The 19,335-nt window shown below is 42.1% G+C and overlaps 1 protein-coding gene across 8 annotated transcripts in view; it reads left to right on the top strand.

Moving 5' to 3' along the window:
* Positions 1 to 19,335, top strand: part of SLC25A40 (solute carrier family 25 member 40) — a 68,745-nt gene that overhangs the window by 25,413 nt on the left and 23,997 nt on the right. For 7 of the 8 annotated variants that reach the window (XM_065586974.1, XM_065586969.1, XM_065586975.1 and 4 more), the window contains 3 exons: positions 1,497 to 1,564; positions 3,988 to 4,112; positions 15,708 to 15,881. In XM_065586974.1, coding sequence (XP_065443046.1) covers positions 1,497 to 1,564; positions 3,988 to 4,112; positions 15,708 to 15,881 — 367 coding nt within the window. The remainder of the gene's footprint in view (positions 1 to 1,496; positions 1,565 to 3,987; positions 4,113 to 15,707; positions 15,882 to 19,335) is intronic. The other variant, XM_065586976.1, reaches the window with a different exon arrangement.

Raw genomic sequence — 19,335 nt, 5'->3', positions numbered from 1 at the left:
TTAAAGCACAGGACTCCACTTCAGCCACCAGATTTCTTTGCTTAACTCTTGTGTATTACTACATAATAGAGGTATTCAAGAATTTTCAAAATTTTAGTGAGCTTTTTGCAATTTTATACATTTTTTTCATGAAAAGTATTGGGGGATTTTTTACCAGCTTTTAGCGTAGTTGAAGTTTTTTTTGAAAATTTCAATGAATTTTCACAAAATAGATTTTTTTTCCACAAATATTTGTCTGCATTTTTCAATCAACTCCACTGCATAATCTTTAGTAAGTCACTTAAATTCTGTTTGTTTGGTAAATGATCTTGTGCACATTTCCCCTATACCAAGGGACATTTTGGTGGGGAATACAAGAGGAGGACTAATTTTACCAGATTCTGGAGTTTTCTTTTATTTTTGGGAAGTAGTTATGGACAATTCTGAGGCTAATAAAGCTATCCTTTATTACCATATGATTGGGTGTCTAATTTTCAAGAAATTGCCATTTAAAATTTTTTAAAATATTTTTGCCATTGAAAGCCTCTTGCATGAACTAATGTCAAATTCTGTTAACATATCATGTAACTAATAAGATGCATGATTTCCCTGCTCAGTCACTGCTTTTTGTTGCATCCCTTCTCCCATCCTCCCGCTATACTGTTTTAGATTGTAAATGTGTCCAGCACACTTTGGGCCTTATGTAAACATTAATTGTCTTGCTAGAATCACATCACAACAAAAAGTTTATTAATTATGGGAACAAACGTTTGGCTAGATCCTCAGCTGGTGTAAATCAGCCAATGGAACTGTGCCAATTTACTTCCCTTGAGGAAGTGGTTCTTTATATGTAATGGTATAACAAACAAAGGACATATATTCAAATACAGTACAGGTAGGTACAGTGACAGAAAATCATCATCCTATAATGACTGGTGACCCATATGAAACTAACTAGTGGTCCACATAGTTTCTATCGGTGGTGTCTATATCACCATAAAATCCCATCCTAATTGGCCAAGCATAATATGCATTCTTGCTGTTAGAAGCCAAGTACTGACTAAGCATGGAGAGTGAATTATCTTCTTATACCTGGAGGTAGTTCTTTCAGGTGACAGTAGAGGTGTGTGGGTGGGATAGTTTGGGTAAGCTTTCACAGTTGCTGCCTGTGCTGTACCTGTTTTGAAAGTAATTTGTTTCTAGTCATATCTGTCATACTTCTTTGATGTCTACTGATGTTACAAATTAAGGTCCTGATCCTGCAAATATTTAGGTACATGCTTAACTTTATACATGTGAATATTCTGATTGATACCAATGGAGGAACTAGTACTTAAAGTTAATTATGTGTCTAAGTATTTACAGGATTGGGGCCTTAGTGTGACAAACTATTTTTTAGTGTACTACTTTCTCTTGCAGTGTATTTTTAATTCCATCTCCTGCCCACCAACATAATTGTTTCATGAATTGGAGAGTTAAATAACTAACCCATGATCTGTATTTGGTTATTATTTTAGGATGCGTTTGTGAACATTATTAAAATAGAGGGTATTAAATCACTGTGGAGTGGACTTCCTCCAACGTTGTAAGTTGCAATTTCATATCTTCCATAACGTGTTTTAAAGGGTAGTTATACTTCATTATTTTGACCAGTGAGTATGCTTATTCCTAAGTGTTTAATTTTAGACAATTTACAAGTTTCCTGAGTTAACTTATCAGTTATATCTAGTGTACTGGAAACCTTCAGAGGCAAGAATATAACTTCAGCCAGTCAATGAGATTTCTCCATGAAGCCTCTTTGATGTATCCTCAGTAGCTGTGCAGGGACATCAAACCTTTGACTATCAGCTAATACCTTTCAAGTGCAGTATCATTGTTCCCTCTCTGTCAGGTGGTTTTTTGAAAGCATCATATCATCCTGGCAAGAATAGGAATTAAGGCCCAGATCCATAAAGGTATTTAAAGTTCCTCACTTCCATTGAAATCAGTGGAAGTTAAGGGCTCAAATATTTTTGTGGATCTGGGCTCAAGAGCTCTATATACAGAGTACCAATACAGCATTTTTCATGCCAAGAAAGTGGCTCTCAAAGCAAACCTATCATTACTCCTTAAAGTCAACTCCATAACCTATAAATCACAGAACATAGTGCTACAATCATCTTGACCCAAGCAATAGCACTAAGTATACTTTCAATGTCCACCCAGCATTATAAATATAAAAACAAAAGTGAAGCTCTGATGAGATAAAGCTTGTTACTTGTGGTCTAGCACCTGGCTATTTCAAGGCTTTAAAGTCATAAGTTTCTAAGTGGATCAGGTAATATATACCTGAGCCAAGCAAGACAAAAAGTTATTTTTCAGCACTCAGGCTACACTTCCTAGGAATAGAAATGGCCTCTTGGGTGGAGGCATACATTTTGTAGGAAGAAATCTGCACTGTTACCTAATTGTTCTCCATGCATTTCTTCAGTAAATATATCAAAGCTGACTTGTAAGCCTCATCCAATGTTGTTGTGTTGCATGATATAGTAACTCAGGAAAAAGACTCTATGCATATTTATTTCAAGTTCTGTTTTATGTTAGGCTAAGTTGTTTTACCTACTTACACACTGAAGATAAAATCCAACAGTAGGATCTGTGATCCTTACTATGCTGAAGAATAGGAAAATTTAAATGCGCTTACCCCAACATTTTCATTCTTCAAGAACTAAGATCCACCAATGTGACCCATGCTGGGTAAGATAAAAGTATCATTATCCAGTAGCTAAGTGAGTAACAAATCTCAATTTAGTAAATAGGGCCCAGATCCACAAAGGAACTTAGTCATTGTGATGCTGAGAGTTGTGGCACCTAAAAGTTAGAAAATCTCAGCAACACCGTGATCCACAAAGTCTGAGTTAGGCACCTTGGCTCCCTATACAATGAATGGCGATACATAAAAATAGCATGGTAGGCAGGGGAGTTGCCTAAGCTAGCCAATGGGAGATGCAAAGGAGAGGGGTGTGTGCTTATCCCCAAACCTGTCATGGAGAGAGGTGCCTAAGTCCAGGCATAAATAAACCTGCCTAAATAGCATGATCTTGTCCCCTCCATACTGTCCAGCAGAGGGGATCTTACGGTATGTCTACACTGTAGTAAAACACCTACAGATGGCCTATGTTAGGTGACTTGGGTTAAGGTCTATAAAATTGCAGTGTAGATAATCTGGCTTGGGAGCCCGAGTGCAACCCCGAAAGTCTACACTGCAGTCTTATAGCCCTGAAGCCCAAGCCATGTGAGCCTGAGCCAACTGACACCAGCCAGCTGTAGGTGTTTTATTGCAATGTAGATAACCTTTAGAGTCCCAGTGCATGATACCTGCCTCAGAATAAGGCTTCTCTAGTCTAAGTAGTATGCATTTAGAATTTTCTTCTGAATTTCAAATGTCCTTGTTGCAGCAGATAGTGCTTAGCTTTAACCTAGCAGTAGTATATTTACTATTTGGGAGGAAAAACTAATTGGGTGTCATGTTTTTAACAAGTTTTACCACCCTAACATGCATCAGCATAAGATTCGGTTTGGTTAGAAATTGATTATTAGATAAATTGTTGTTTGTCATAATCATTAAAGGCCAGATTGTGCCACCCTTATCCATATTGAGTAGTACCTTGCAGCATGAATAAGGTGGCACAATCTGGCAAACTATCAGACTTGAAAGAAATTGTATGCATTGATAAGACCTCTGAGTAACCTATCAAGACAGATTGTGAAAACAATTGAAATCGAGAGGAACCCAGTGTGCATGTATTTTCACCACACGGTTGGTTAATGGAGATTTGGTAGACATTTGTGAGTTGCAGGAGATGGACATGATGAGTTTTTTCCTTCATCCATAAAACAGTTGAAATGCGTATTCTTTTTTATTTAACCCCCCAAAAAATCTGTACTTGATAACTGATCTAAATTATGTTGGAGACATCCGGTTTTCTTTGTGACAATTGATAGACTTCCTTTGTTTTTGTATTTTAGAATAATGGCAGTTCCAAGTACAGTAATTTATTTTACCAGCTACGATCAACTGAGTGAAGTTTTGATATCTAAACTAGGAAAAGACAGTGACTACATTCCAGTTCTTGCAGGCTCCATAAGCAGATGTGAGTCATAAATTATCTGTATACGATGGTATTGTCTTTACTATTCCTTTTCCAGCTATTTTACATTTTAAGGCAAATTTGCTATCATTCCAGACTTAATAGTCCTTCTCCCCTTGTGTCAGGATGTTTCACCATCATCTATTTAAGTGGACCAGAAGGGAATCAAGGCTCTCCATCTCTTCTGGGTTCCAGTCTAGGTATCCTGTTGTGAGCAGCTAAGATCTGCTACTTCAGGCTACTTGTTACCTTTGTGGATTTCTGTTAGGCTTTTTCCCACAGTGCCTCCCTGGGTTGACTGTAGCTCTACCTCTTTCTAGACCTTTCCTCCATTCTAGTAACCAGAGAGGGACTACAGAGGTCTTTTCCTGGCCACCCTCTTCTTAGCTGGGCTTTCTCCCTTTATGCACACCACCCAACTCCTTCCCCAGCTGGGCTTCACCTTCATTTGGACTTGGCCCTCCCTCCAAGTGAAACCAGGTTTACTAATTGCTCTCTGTCTCTAGTTAACTATTTCACACCTGGGTAGGGTGCCACCCCATCATATGCTGCTAAAGACAAATTAATTTCATTCTCATTCTTGGTCTAATGAACAATAAATAACATTGATCATACTCTCTTTTTCCTTTGCTAGTAACCTAATTTGGACTTATGCACCTTTTTGCTTCTTTATGATGTATAAAGAGCTAGATTTAAAAAAAAAACTTTTTTTCTGCATTTTTCTACACAAGAAATTCAGGTCTTCTATCTTCTTGTTTTTCTAGGAGTCCTTAGGGACACTGGAGAACTGGTAGGATTGGACTGTGACAGGTAGAATATGGTAGCTGATTCAGAGGGTACTGGATTTTTATTAAAATTGTTTAAAAATCTTTGATTGTCAAACAAAAATCCTGTAAACAATTGGGAGACAACATACTGGACTTGATCATCACAGTAGTTGAAGTCAGTGAGTTAACCTCCCCCTATTTTTACTAGCGGAGTTCCTCAAAGTTCAGTCTTGGGACCGATCTTATTAAATATTTTTATTAATGACTTTGGCACAAAAAATACGGGTGTACTAATGAAATTTGCTGATGATACAAAATTGGGAGGCATTGTCAATACAGAGGAGAATCGAAATATTATACAGGGACATTTGGATGTCTGTGAAGACTGGAGTGACAGAAATGAAATAAAATTCAATAATACAAAGTGCAAGGTCATGCACTTAAGGGCTAATAATAAGAATTTCTGCTACTGCTGGGTGCTCATTAGTTGGAGGTGACAAAACAGGAGGGAGACCCTAGGTGTATGGGTTGATCACAAGATGACTGTAAGCCGCCAGTGCGATGTGGCTATGAAAAAGGCAAATACAATCCTAGGATATGTTAGGCAAGGCATTTCCAGTAGATATAGAGAAGTATTAATGCTATTGTAAAGGGCAAACCAAGGGCACTGATAAGACCTAATTTGGAATACTGTGTACAGTTCTAGTCACCCATGTTCAAGAAAGATGAATTTAAACTGGAACAGGTGCAGAGAAGAGCTACTAGGATAATCAGGAGAATGGAGGGCTTATATTATGAGAGAATACTGGATGAGCTTTCCAGACTACTGTACCCCTTTCAGGAATCTGATTGGTCTCACATATCCCCAAGTTACACTTCACTTAAAATCTGCTTGCTTACAAAATCAGACATAAAAGTTTCACAGCACACAATTACTGAAAAAATGCTTAGTTTCTCATTTTTACCATATAATTACAAAATAAATCAATTTGAATATAAATATTGTACTTACATTTCAGTATAAAGTATATAGAACAGTATAAACAAATCATTGTCTGTATGAAATGTTAGTTGTATTGACTTTGCTAGTGTTTTTTAAGTACCCTGTTGTAAAACTAGGTAAATATCTAGATGAGTTGATGTACTTCCTGGAAGACCTCTGTGTACCTCCAGAGGTATGCATACCCTGGTTGAGAGTCACTGTGATAGAGGGTATGAGTGTTGTCTATAAATTCATTAGGGAGGTAAAGATCAGGAAGAGTGAAGAGCTATTTAAGCTAAAGGACAATGTTTACACAAGAACAAATGGGATAAACTGGCCATGAACAAATTCAGACTGGAAATTAGAAGGTTTGTAACCATGACAGTAGGGTAAGGTTCTGGAACAGCCTCCCAATAAGAGTTGTAGGAACAAACAACTCAATTAGTTTGAAGAGCGAGCTGGTCCAATTTATGACTGTAATTCTATGACAGGGTTGCTGGTCATGGTATGGAGGAGGGGTCAACAGTCCTGGGGTCACTTCCGGATTATGTCTTATGTTCTTAAAAGCTCATGGTTCAAGGGTTCAGCCAGCCATCTGCAGGGGTCAGGAAGGGATTTCTTTCGTCCACTGATGTAGTATGGGAGGTTTTTTTGTTTGTTTGTTTTTCTTTTTTAATTTCTTTCCTCTGAAGCATTAGGGATGGCCATGTCTGGACATTGGATAGGGACAGCCACTGCTGTGAGGTGGTATTGAGCATTCTCTCTCTCAGGTGCATGGCTGGTTAGTTCTTGATCACGTCCTTGGGGTAACTGATCACAATGTGTGGGGTTAGAAAGGAATTTCCCCCATGTCAGATTGGCAGTGACCTGGGAATGTTATTTTTTTTTCCTTTGCAGCATGTCAGTGTGGATCACATGCCACACTGGATTGTTTGGTTGTATCTCATTTAATCATTTCCCTGCCACTGCAGGGGTCTCAGGCATCGGTGCACCTTAGTCCTTACTGTTCTTTGCCTGTGGCACATAAGCTAGTTTCCTATGGGCTGTAATATTTTGGTCTAATTTCAGTGGTTGGGTTTAATGTGCAGATGTTAGGTTGTTGGTGGCCTGTGATGTAGAAGAGGTCAGACTAAATGATCTGGTGGTCCCTTCTGGCCTTAACTCTATGAAATATCCTTATCAGCTTGGATGATAGTGAAGAGGCTTGTTTGTTAACGAGTCCCCACTCTGTGCTCTTTCAGTTAAGGGGTGAGAGAACTCACTTTATACATATCTGAGATCTAAGTCTTCCAACAAATGGAATGCCAGACTTGATATTCCTGATATTTCTAAAGTAAACAAAACAAATAGAAGAAGTACTTAAAATACAAATATTTTTAAAAATAAAAAAATTAAAATTAAGCTATCTTTTATACACCACAAAGAAGCAAGAAAGGCAGGCCCATGTTTTCCCCTTTGCAAGTCACCTTTCAGTAAGATTTAAGATTAATGAAAGAATTAACATTTTAAAAATCAAGTTTATTTATAGAAATACATTTAAACCTTGAATTAGGCCTTTGGCTCATGTGTATGATCAAGTTATTCTCACCAGGAAGGAAGGTTGTACAACAGGAATTATTTAGGCCTGGTCCACACGTAAAACTTCTGCCAGCATATCTGTGTCAATCAGGGGTATGATTCCCCTCTCCCCCAACATATTTTTGTTTGGGGAACTTGTATAAGCTATACTGTCAAAAGAATTATTTTGTTGGTATAAGCTATTCTTTACTACGACTGTGTGCCATTATTAAATATATCAAAATTATATATTATATTACAGCCCACAAAAGCTTATGCTCAAATAAATTTGTTAGTCTCTAAGGTGCCACAAGTACTCCTGTTCTTTTTGCAGATACAGACTAACACGGCTGCTACTCTGAAACCTTAAATATATCAGTAAATCTTTTCTAGCATAGACGAGGTGTTAGGCAACAATTGTGGGAGAGTTAGGGCTTGTCTCTGTGAAGACTTAGGCCATGTCTACACTTCACTCTTTGATCGACACAAGTTACAATGGCATACAGTCACCAAAGTTAGTATATCCCTCATGCACCTGCATACTTGGTTTCTTGCAGTGTGGTGTGTACTCACTGGGGTGGTTGTGTTTATGCAAAGTGCAGTGCACCACGGGTAGTTATCCCACTCTGCCATACACCACCATCTGGCTCAGTGCCTTTTGGAAATTTTTTGCAATGTGTTGTGGGGAAGAAATGCATGGCATAGGTACCTCTGGGAGCTAAGGATCAAGTTCCCATCAAGCAACTTTCTCCATCCATATCCCATAATTTTTTGTGCCTTTTTAAAAAGCCTGCAAACCTGTGTGGCACTTTTAAGCAGGGTGAATACAAATCAATGATTTTTGTTGAAAGTATCAAAAAAATTGGATATTTTATTTAAATCAGATTTTTTTCATTTTGTTGTTTAAATTATAATTTTTTTCTTTTTAAAAATAAACTTGTTTAAAATGAAATCTGAATTGTTAAGGCCTAAATTTATTATAATGTCTTAAAACATTTGCATAAAAATAAATATGCTGAATCCATGAGCCTCTATCAAAAACTTTGTGTTAAAGGCTGCTTTTCTATATCAAGAATCAGGGGAAAAACATATAACTTTGAGGTCTGGCCAGGAGTAAAAGTAACACAGAAGACTTACCCGTATGGGGGCCTGGCTCTGGGCTGCCGGAAGGGGCAGGACCTTGGGCGGAAGGGGCGGGGCCTTGGGCGGAAAGGAGGCAGGGCTGGGGGAGGGGTCAGCCTCCCCCTGCCAGCCCATCCACGCTGCCTGGCCCCTGGGGGCAAAACAGACAGCAACATTAAAGCGCTGCCGCGGCAGCACTTTAATGTCAGCTGCGTATGGGCCGGTACCAGCGGCCACTTCTTACCAGTGTACTGGCCTACTTTCACCCCTCGGTCAGGCTTTATAAATATGGCACAATAGGTCAGCCTAAGTAACTTAGGAGACGGTTTCATTTTCAAAAGACTTATGTGAGCAGAAACTTATGCTCCAGGCACTTTCACTTAGGCGTATTTGAAAAATTTCCGAGGCTGACCTGAAACAATCAGTTTAATTCTCTGCTGACAGTTAATCCTTCTGATTAAGATAAACTAAATATTTCCCCTTGTCATGCAGTTAATATATGAATATATAATACTATGGTAAATGAAACAACAAATTCACACTACAGTGGCTCTTTTGGGTAATGTTGATTGATAATTTGACTCCTAAACCACTAAGATCTGTGTATCACTGTGCTAGCCTATTTACTGCAGTGGTGCTGGCTGAAGTCATCACAGAGTAGTATGGGGAAGCGTTCTATCGCAGAGGAAGAAATAAGGTTCTTCATCGAGTGGTGTCCCTGTGGGTGCTACACTCTAGGTGTCAGTGTGTCCCTGTGCCGGAGATCGGAGATCTCTCGCAGCAATACTCGGCCAGGGGAAGGGCGCGCACAGGAGTCGTCTCTTGCAGCAATTGGTACCTCCTGTAGCGCGTGCTCCCCCAATCGTCCCCTCAGTTCCTTCTCAATCGTCCTCGGCTGCAGACAGAGCTCCGTGGCAGTGCTCTCTTTGGTGTTTTTTTTTCCCAGAAAGTATCAAAGTTACAAGGTATATAGGAACTTCTTTTTAGCTTATACTTAGTTACATTGTTTAGTTAGTCTTAGCCTATGCATAGTTACATAGTTTCCTTAGTTCCTCTTAGAGGTTTTTCTAAAAAAAAAAAAAAAAAAAAAGAGAGAGAAGAAAGAAGAAGGCTTTTTCTCTCCTTAACTCTGGGAACAGTTTCTACAGTTTGCCTTTACAATTAACTCCCACCTTTATCTCTTGAGAGGGGGAAAGGCTTAACTGCAGTTAGGTTGGGCTCAACAGGATTTAAAAAGTGTGACTCTTGCTGTGAACCGATGCCGGTCTCTGACGGCCACACATCCTGCATTCGCTGTCTAGGAGAAACTCATATCTCCCAGAAATGCGCACATTGCACCAACTTAACATCAAGGGCAAGACGTGACAGGGATCCCCGCTTCAAAATGCTTCTGCTGGAGAAATCCCTCCAACCTCCGCAAGAGACGTCCTCCGGGGAGTCTCACAGACGGAGATCCCTGAGCTCTGATAAGGCTCCAACTTCCAAAACTGTCAGGAAGTGAGCCTCGACCTCTCCAGCAAGGGTCTCTTAGAAAAAGAGAGCTTCCCCAGGGAGGTCTTTACCCTCAGTGCTCCACTCATCCAGAGTGAGCACTTACAAGGCACCGGGCTTGAGACGTCAAGTCTCCTCCACAGCACTGACTACCCTGGTAGAGCACGGCACAGGCAGCAGCACTGACCCAAGACTTGATGCTGGCTAACAAGCCAAACCCGGCACTGGTCAGCGTTCCAATGGTCGACCGCAAGCCCAAGGCGGGACCAGCGCAACTTCTGTGTCCTGCTGACATAGCAGTTTCTTTGGCACCACAGTCACCACTGCTCGGCACCGAACACTCCCCAAGCTACATAGTAGGATACCATCCTTCATCTCCTGCACCATCCTCCATGCATAGTGGCGAGGAAGGAGACTTGCAGGACACCCACTTCTCCTCTCAATGTTCATCACCATCACAGATGAGACCTACATGGAATGCTGTGAAGCCAAAGCCTCATCCCTCAGAGCATTCAGAGCCCTGGTATGCACAGCACTGGCCTTACCCATTACCACCTTACCCCATGCAATGGCCACAATGGGGTCCTTGGCCCACATACCAGAACCCCTATTCTGGTCCCCCTTCCCCAGCAACAAGAAGTTCCAGAGTACATCTGTCATTACCACACAGAGAAACCTCTGACCCCCCTGAGACAGAAGAGGAAGAGATACTATCTCAGGCAGACCTGGATGATTCACCACCTGACCCACACTCATCTTCTGCACCAGACGAAGCGGTGACGCCGTCTACCCCTACAACACCAGATGACCTGAAACAGTTCCAAGAACTCTTCAAAAGAGTAGCAAACAACTAAGAAATTGCCTTACATGAGGTGCAGGAGAAACAACATAAGTTGTTAAAAATCTTACAACCAGCATCATCGACCAAGCTTGCCCTCCTCATGGATGAGGCTATAATAGAGCCTGCGGAGGAAATATGGCAAACCGGCATCGGCACCACCCACCAAGAAAAGGGCTTACAGGAAATACTTTGTTCCAGCCAAAAGCATGGAATTTTTGTTTTCACATCCTCAAGCCTGCTCTCTGGTAGTAGAGGCTGCTAATCAGCGCGGTAAACAGCCTAATTTCCTCTCCTCACTGCAAGATAAAGAACACAAGAGACTGGACCTCTTTGGGCAGAAAGTGCCAACTATTCTGCTCTACTAGCAAATTACGACTACGCTAACTATAGTAAAATACAAGAGTTCGTGGAGGACTGCCCCGAGCATAAACGTCCTCAACTCACTGCCATTATCAACGAGGGTCAGTTAATAGCCCGCACAGCGCTGCAAGCCTCAATGGATGTAGCAGACACAGCTGCCCGAACAACCACAACAGCTGTGGTTATGAGAAGAACATCATGGTTGCAGGCTTCGGGAATCTCAAAAGAACAACAGCTAAAAGTGGAGGGACCTCCCCTTCGATAGGCATACACTAGTCTTGTTGTAAACAGATGACGTCCTCCATACCATGAAGGCCTCCCGAGCAACACTGCGTACACTAGGCATACATCCACCGCCTGACAAACGCCCTCGCTTTATACCATACCAGAGGTCATGAGACACCTCGTTTAACTGTAAACAACCTCGATACTTCACTCAGAACAGACCCAAACAACGGGCTCCGAGACTATGAGCTCCACAGCACCAGGCCTTGTCCACTCGTCCATCTACATCTAAGCCACAATTTTGAAGTCTTGGTCAAGGGTATGCACGACCTCCCCATACCTCTAGCACCAACAGATACCCCATCCCATAATTTTGGTCACTGCCTACGCCCATTTTATCATGCCTGGGCTGCTATAACCACAGATCAATGGGTTTTCGAGATCATACAATCTGGCTGCACCGTTCCTTTCACAGCCATCCCGCCCTACCTTCCCCCCTTCCCTGTCCCTCTTTAGGGACCCCTCTCACGAGCACCTTCTGCAACAGGAAGTAGACCACCTTCTATTGCTGGGTGCTGTAGAACCAGTACCACATCAATACTGAGGGAGGGGTTTTTATTTCCAAATATTTCCTGACAGAGAAGAAAGGAAGGGGTATGGAGACCAATCTTAGATCTCTGAAAACTCAACAGGTTCGTACGCAACCACAGGTTCAAAATGGTCACTCTGGCCACAATAATCCCAGCGCTAGACACGGGGGACTGGTTTGCAGCCCTTGAGCTCCAAGCCTCATACTTCCATATTACAATACATCCTGCCCACAGACGGTTCTTGAGGTTCACAGTAGGACCCAATCACTACCAATACAGAAGAAGTTACTCACCTTGTGCAGTATTGATGGTTCTTTGAGATGTGTGTCCCTGTGGGTGCTCCACTACCCACCCTCCTCCCCTCTACTTCGGAGTTCACACAGCCAAGCTCTGCGGTAGAGAAGGAATGGAGGGGACGGTGGGGGAGTGGCAGCGGCTGCACGAGATGACTCCTGTGCGTGCCCTTCCCCTGGCCGAGTACTGCTGCAAGAAATCGCCGATCTCTGGTGCAGGGTCGCACCGACACCTAGAGTGGAGCACCCACAGGAACACACATCTCGAAGAACCATCGTTACTGCACAAGGTGAGTAACTTCTTCTGGCCATCCCTAGAGACCTTCAGGAGAGGATTGCAGAGTATCTGTATGAAAATTTCATCAAAATCTCTTAGGAAGATACAAGGGACATCCTTATGTGTATAAAAAAAATGATGTGCATTTCCTCCCCCATCTAACCCAACAGGGGAATGAAAAGCAGATGCCAGCTCTACCTCTGTTTGTTATACCACTACCTTTTCTCATAGTAGTAAAATAAAGAAAAGTCGATACCTGTGTCTTGTTAACTTGGGGCTGAGCTGGGCACCATCTTTACATTTTGTGACATTGCAGTCCATATGCTTTATGGAAATATGCTTATGAATATGATATAACTGGAATATGCTTTATGCTAAATACCCCTTGTATGGTGCCATTAGAAAGCTTGTAATCTACTAAGTATGTTCATCCTATTTGTTTGCATGCTCTCTAAGAGCTGAGAGGTGAAAACATTATCTACTATCTGTTCTTATCAGTTTTCTATATCTGGAGTTAGGAGAATAAGATATAAACTTGTATCACTGATGTAAACATATTAAGTGGAGGCCATTAAGGGTGCTCCAGAAACAATCAGTTGTAAATGGCCCTAGTTACTTGAAAGCCTTCCTGTGTACATGTAGGATGTGGGCCAGCCCATGGGGAATTGAGACTAGGGATCTTACAGTGACATGTGACCATGTCACCTGATAATGAAATCCATCTTAAATCTGGTACATTTTCATTGGGGGGGGGAGATAAGCACAGACAAAAGATTCCCGCCTTGTGCCAAAGCTATAAAAGGGGGTGGAGGAGGACAAAAGGGGCTGCCAATCATAAGAAAACCCCTGCTTACCACCTGAGATGTAAGCTGGAACTAACAAGTACTGTACCAGGGGAAAGGATAGGGCCCAGACGAGAAAGGAGTCTAGTCTGTGAAAGAAGTTTATTGGAACATCTTTGAGGGTGAGATATTACCTGTAATCAGTTTCTTAATGTATTAGGCTTAGACTTGCATGTTTTGTTTTATTTTGCTTGGTGACTTACTTTGTTCTGTTTATTACTTGAAACCACTTAAATCCACTTTTTATACTTAATAAAATCACTTTTGTTTATTAATAAACCCAGGTTAAGTGATTAAAACCTGGGGGAGCAAACAGCTGTGCATCTCTCTCTATCTGTGATATAGAGGGTGGACAATTTATGGATTTACCCTGTATAAGCTTTATACAGATTAAAACAGATTTATTTGGGGTTCAGACTCCCAGAAAGGCTGAACACTAGGCGCATGGAAAGTCCCTGTTAACTGAGAAGGCCCTGGGCTGAAGTGAATCTCAATATCAGTGAACTGCAGAGAGGCATGGCCCAACCACTGAGTCTGTGCTGGAGCTGACTGGAGTGTCTAACTCAGCAAGACAGGACTGGAGGGGCGCCTGTTCTGGCAGGAGGGTTGTTCTCAGTGGTATCCCAGCTCATCAAGTGACAGTCTCGAGGGGAGTCTCTGTGACTGAATCCGGCACAAATTTAACGCTGTAAGAAAAAATGCATGCACACACTTACCCGAGGTTCCTTCCCCTTCATCAGACTCATCCATACTTGGCTAGACTGTGGTCGAGTCACAATCAGGTCCTGGCATTGCTGGACACACCTCTCCCCCCGTTCCCTGCTCCTCCTCCTTTTCCTCCTCCTCCTCACTGTTCATGCTTGGCTCTCTGTCTCTTGCAGGGTATCTATGGTAATCTGCAAGGTACTGATGGGGTCTTGCCACATATGATATGCAACTCACTGTAAAAGTGACAGGTCTGCGGGTCAGCACCAGATTGATGGTTGGCCTCCCTGGCCTTTTGATACTCTTATAGCAGTTCCTTCTCTTTCATGTGTCATTGCTGCTGATCCCATTCGTACCCCTTCGCTTGCAACCCCTGTGCAATCTTTTCAGAGATGTCCACACTTCTATGGCTGGTCTGTAGCTGTGCTTGCACAGCCTCTTTTTTCCCACAGGCCCGGAGACCCAGTACCTGCTGTCTACTCCAGGCAAAACCGTGTCTAGTGTGTGGAGCTAGTATGGCTGGTTGGGCAGTTACACACAACAAGGGAGAGCTGCTAAGTGTGCTCATGAATTTGGGCAATCAGGAAAAGGCATTTCAAAAATATGGGGGTGTTTTAAAGGATGGCGGTGGCTTCTGGTTTCCGTGGCAGTGCAATTCATAATTGTGACCAGAGCGGTCACTGTTGGGCATTGCAGGCCAACTGCTGGAGAACTGTTAGGGTTGATGTAGGTCACACAGTGTCTACACTCTCACTGCGTTGATCTCAGTAGGTCTACCATCGCTCAAGGCAGGTCTGGGAGATGGTTTTATTGAGTCACTATAACAGGGTGCTTACGTTGACCGGAGACAAATTTGAGTGTAGATACATGCATTAACAGGTTGACCAAAGGCAACTTACGTCAACCTAAGTTTGGAGTGTAGACTAGGTATTAACATACAGCAAGCCACAGTCGAATGTACAGCTCACTAGTTTGTCACACACTAACTGGCTATGGGGACTCTGCTACCATGCACTAAAAGTTTTGTAGTGTGCGTTATGGAACTTTTAGTATATGGTAGCATGGTCCCAAAGCAAACTAGTGCAGTTTGTCACACACAGAGGGTATGTCTACACTCTAGTGGCACAGCTATGGTGCTGCAACTTTGCTGCTGTAGTGTTAGATGCTTCTTACGTCGATGGAAGGGGTTTTTCTGACTGTACAGATAATCCACCTCTCTAAGAGATGGTGTCTCAGTTGACAGAAGAATTCCTCCATTGGCTTAGCTGCTATGTCTTCGTTGGGGCTGGGTGGACCTAACTACATTGCACAGAGCACAAAAATTTTCACAGCCCTGAGCAATGCAGTTAGGTTAACCTAAGTTTTATGTGTAGACCAGGCCTAGGTCTCTATGAAGACATAGCCTCTGATCTTGTGGCTGAAAGGAACCAAAAATATAGGGTGGGAGAAATGTTGGATTATTTTTAGTGTTTGGGAAATTGCTCTATTAACAGAATTGACTGTTTTTAAGTCCTACTAATGAACCTTAATCTTTTCCCATTTTCAGTGGGTTCATTAACTATAGTAAGTCCACTGGAATTGATCAGAACTAAAATGCAGTCTCGCCAGTTATCTTACAAGCAACTGCGTATATACATCAATAATACACTGGCCAAAGATGGTTGGCTTTCACTCTGGAGGGGCTGGGGTCCCACTGCTCTGAGAGATGTACCTTTCTCAGGTAAGGGTTTATGTCGCATCAAAAGTTTGTGTTATGGAGAATACTTTCTTGTCAGTTCCTTTACATTTTTCCTTATACTTTGATAACATTATAGCATGTGGCTCTAAGTAAGGTTGAGAGTGCTTTACTATCGAAGTGCTTTAAAATCCATGTGCTGAATTGAACTGTCTTGAAATTTGCTGTGCCTCATGGAGATGTGGGGTAAGATTAAAGGTTCAAATTTGGGGTAACTTGAGCAAGGAGTTCCCCAGATATAGTCGTCCTAAAAAAATGTTTACAATATCACCTGCTTTTTCTAACTTTTTTTTTTTTTGCACACAGCTGGGGTTCAAACTGTACTTCTGATCCTCCCCAAACTGATTTCACTCACTCAAGATTTATTTTAGCAAATGCATGACACCCACTGACCTTTTGGGGAAACAATATTCCAAAAGCCATTGAGGGTTAAGTTTGTAATTCCAGCTCAGTTTAAGGTAAACAGATCTGTCAATGAGAGTGAAACGTGCATGTGCAGCAAGACTGGGTCTCCGTTGCAAGTTAGAGGCTTTGCAGACAGCTTAATGCTAGTAACTGCGTGGGCTCAATGTGATATGCTGTGGTCATTGAACCTGACCAGCATGCAATGTACTGTGAGTTTGAGTCCTGTCCTTGGCAACTTTCAAAGCATGTGTGTTGTGCATGTTGCTTTCTGTCTACATTCTGCCCTTTTGGAGCCTTATTGGAAGCTTTGTCCAGAGATCAATATTTCTGATTTAAGAGCCAATATTTTCTATGATTCGTTCAGTGAATAAGGGATTGTCATCAGAGGGTCTTTTGCTATCTGCAGCTCAGAAGCACTGATAGAGCAGAACAAAAAGGGGGAAGGGGAAAGTTAGGCACCCTTCTCCCAGTGACATTCCTGGGGAGGAAGGGAAGTGGAGCCATCTGTGCACTCCCACATTCTTCCCCTACAATTATCCCCCTTCTTCCAACAATTCTTCCTCATGGGGCTCCAGAGATTTCCTTCTCTCCACTGCTTTCTGATCCCAGGGAAGGAACCTACAACTTCCCTCCTTCCCCATGCTGCCTCCTACAGTAGGGAAAGGGCTCAAAGCTCACCCCTCTCCTGATGCTGCTGCTCGTATGGGAAAGGGGAGGTCAGAGCAAACCAAGAAGTGTGAGGAGGAAAGGAGCTGTTCAGTGGGGGTTGCAAGCGAAGGGGTACGAATGGGATCATGCAAAGAGATGGGAGATGAGGAGATGGTTTAGGACTGATGTGCAGCCAGTGCCTTTTGTGACAGGGGAAATTACTGCCAAGTAGTCAGAGGCACAGAGAGGGAGAGCTTGGCTATGGTACATGGGGAAATGGAGATTTTTTTTTTAACCAGGAAAATTAACTGCCCCAAAACTTCATTTACACAGATTAAGGTTGTTCAGTGCTACCTTGTGCCCTTCCAGAATATGGAGAGTGACTAAATATAACCCTCTGAACACCAGGAAACACAAAGTAAGGTACATGCCACCTCTACAATGCAACTTTAACTCTGTCCTCTTTGAGCAGTATCCCTGCACACCAATAATACACATACTAGCACTCAGAATTAGCTCTAGTTAACCCCTCAAGTTAGCCTAGCTTGAGTAAGAGTGGCTATACAGTGAAATAACACTTGAGCTGCACAGAATGATTGGACTAGCAATGCAGAGTTGCAATGTTCCCACTGCATTACCTGCTTGAGCATCAGCAACACTTGAACTTTAACCCGTATCCCCTGACAGGCCAGCTAGCTTGAGTTTAAAGTGCCACCTAACTTGAGCTAGAGACTTGTGAGCAGACAGGAGTCAGGATAGGGGCAACACTGAAGTTATACCACAAGTACCACGGCAGTGAAAACATGCCCCCATATGCTGCAGAATGCCTTAGGAACTGAGCACTGTTGGACAAAATTTCACAGTTTCTCTTCCTAAGGCAAAACTTGGATCAGGCATAACAAACAGCAGTCTACAGCTGGCCTACATGCAAACTCTAAGACTATTCCACACAAACCACCCCAGACTTGGAACATAACAAAATAACGGCCATACTGGGTCAGACCAAAGGTCCATCTAGCCCAGTATTCTGTCTTCCGACAGTGGCCAATGCCAGGTGCCCCAGAAGGAATGGACAGAATAGGTAATCATCAAGTGATCCATCCCGTAGCCCATTTCCATCTTCTGGCAAACCGAGTCTAGGGACACCATCCCTGTCCATCCAGGCTAATAGCCATTGATGGACCTATCCTCCAAGAACTTATCTAGTTCTTTTTTGAGCCCTGTTATAGTTTTGGCCTTCACAACATCCTCTGGCAAGGAGTTCCACAGGTTGACTGTGCATTGTGTGAAAAAATACTTCCTTTTATTTCAGAGTAGCAGCCGTGTTAGTCTGTATCCGCAAAAAGAACAGGAGTGCTTGTGGCACCTTAGAGACTAACAAATTTATTAGAGCATAAGCTTTCATGGACTACAGCCCACTTCTACGGATGCATATAGAATGGAACATATATTGAGGAGATATATATAGTCTCTAAGGTGCCACAAGTACTCCTGTTCTTTTTCCTTTTATTTGTTATAAACCTGCTTCCTATTAATTTCATTTGGTGACCCCTAGTTCTTGTGTTATGAGAAGGAGTAAATAACACTTCCTTACTTACTTTCTCCACACCAGTTATGATTTTATAAACCTCTATCATACCCCCCCTTAGTCGTCTCTTTTCCAAGCTGAAAAGTCCCAGTTTTATTAATCTCTCCTCATATGGCAGCCGTTCCATATCACTAACCATTTTTGTTGCCCTTTTCTGAACCTTTTCCAATTCCAATGCATCTCTTTTTGAGATGGAGCGACCACATCTACACTCAGTATTCAAGATGTGGGATAGAGGCAATATGATATTTTCTGTCTTATTATCTAACCCCTTCTTAATGATTCCCAACATTCTGTTCACTTTTTTGACTGCCGCTGCACGTTGAGTGGATGTTTTCAGAGAACTATTCACAATGACTCCAAGATCTCTTTCTTGAGTGGTAACAGCTAATTTAGACCCCAGCATTTTATATGATTAGTTGGGATTATGTTTTCCAATGTGCATTACTTTGCATTTATCAACATTGAATTTCATCTGCCATTTTGTAAAAAGCAACAAAGAGTCCTGTGGCACCTTATAGACTAACAGATGTATTGGAGCATAAGCTTTCGTGGGTGAAAATTAGCATGGGAAAATAGGTTTTACTTTAATTAGGTTTTACATACTATTAAAGTAAAACCTATTTCCCCATGCTAATTTCCCCCCCTACTGTTACTCACACCTTCTTGTCAACTGTTGGAAATGGGCCATCCTGATTATCACCACAAAAGTTTTTTTTCTCCTGCTGATAATAGTCCACCTTTACCTGATTACTCTCGTTATAGTTAGTATGGCAACACCCATTTTTCCATATCCTC

Source organism: Chrysemys picta, chromosome 2 (assembly GCF_011386835.1).
Source record: "Chrysemys picta bellii isolate R12L10 chromosome 2, ASM1138683v2, whole genome shotgun sequence".
Lineage (NCBI taxonomy): Eukaryota > Metazoa > Chordata > Testudines > Emydidae > Chrysemys > Chrysemys picta.
Note: the sequence above shows the minus strand (reverse complement) of the source record. Positions and strands in the feature narration are given on the sequence as shown.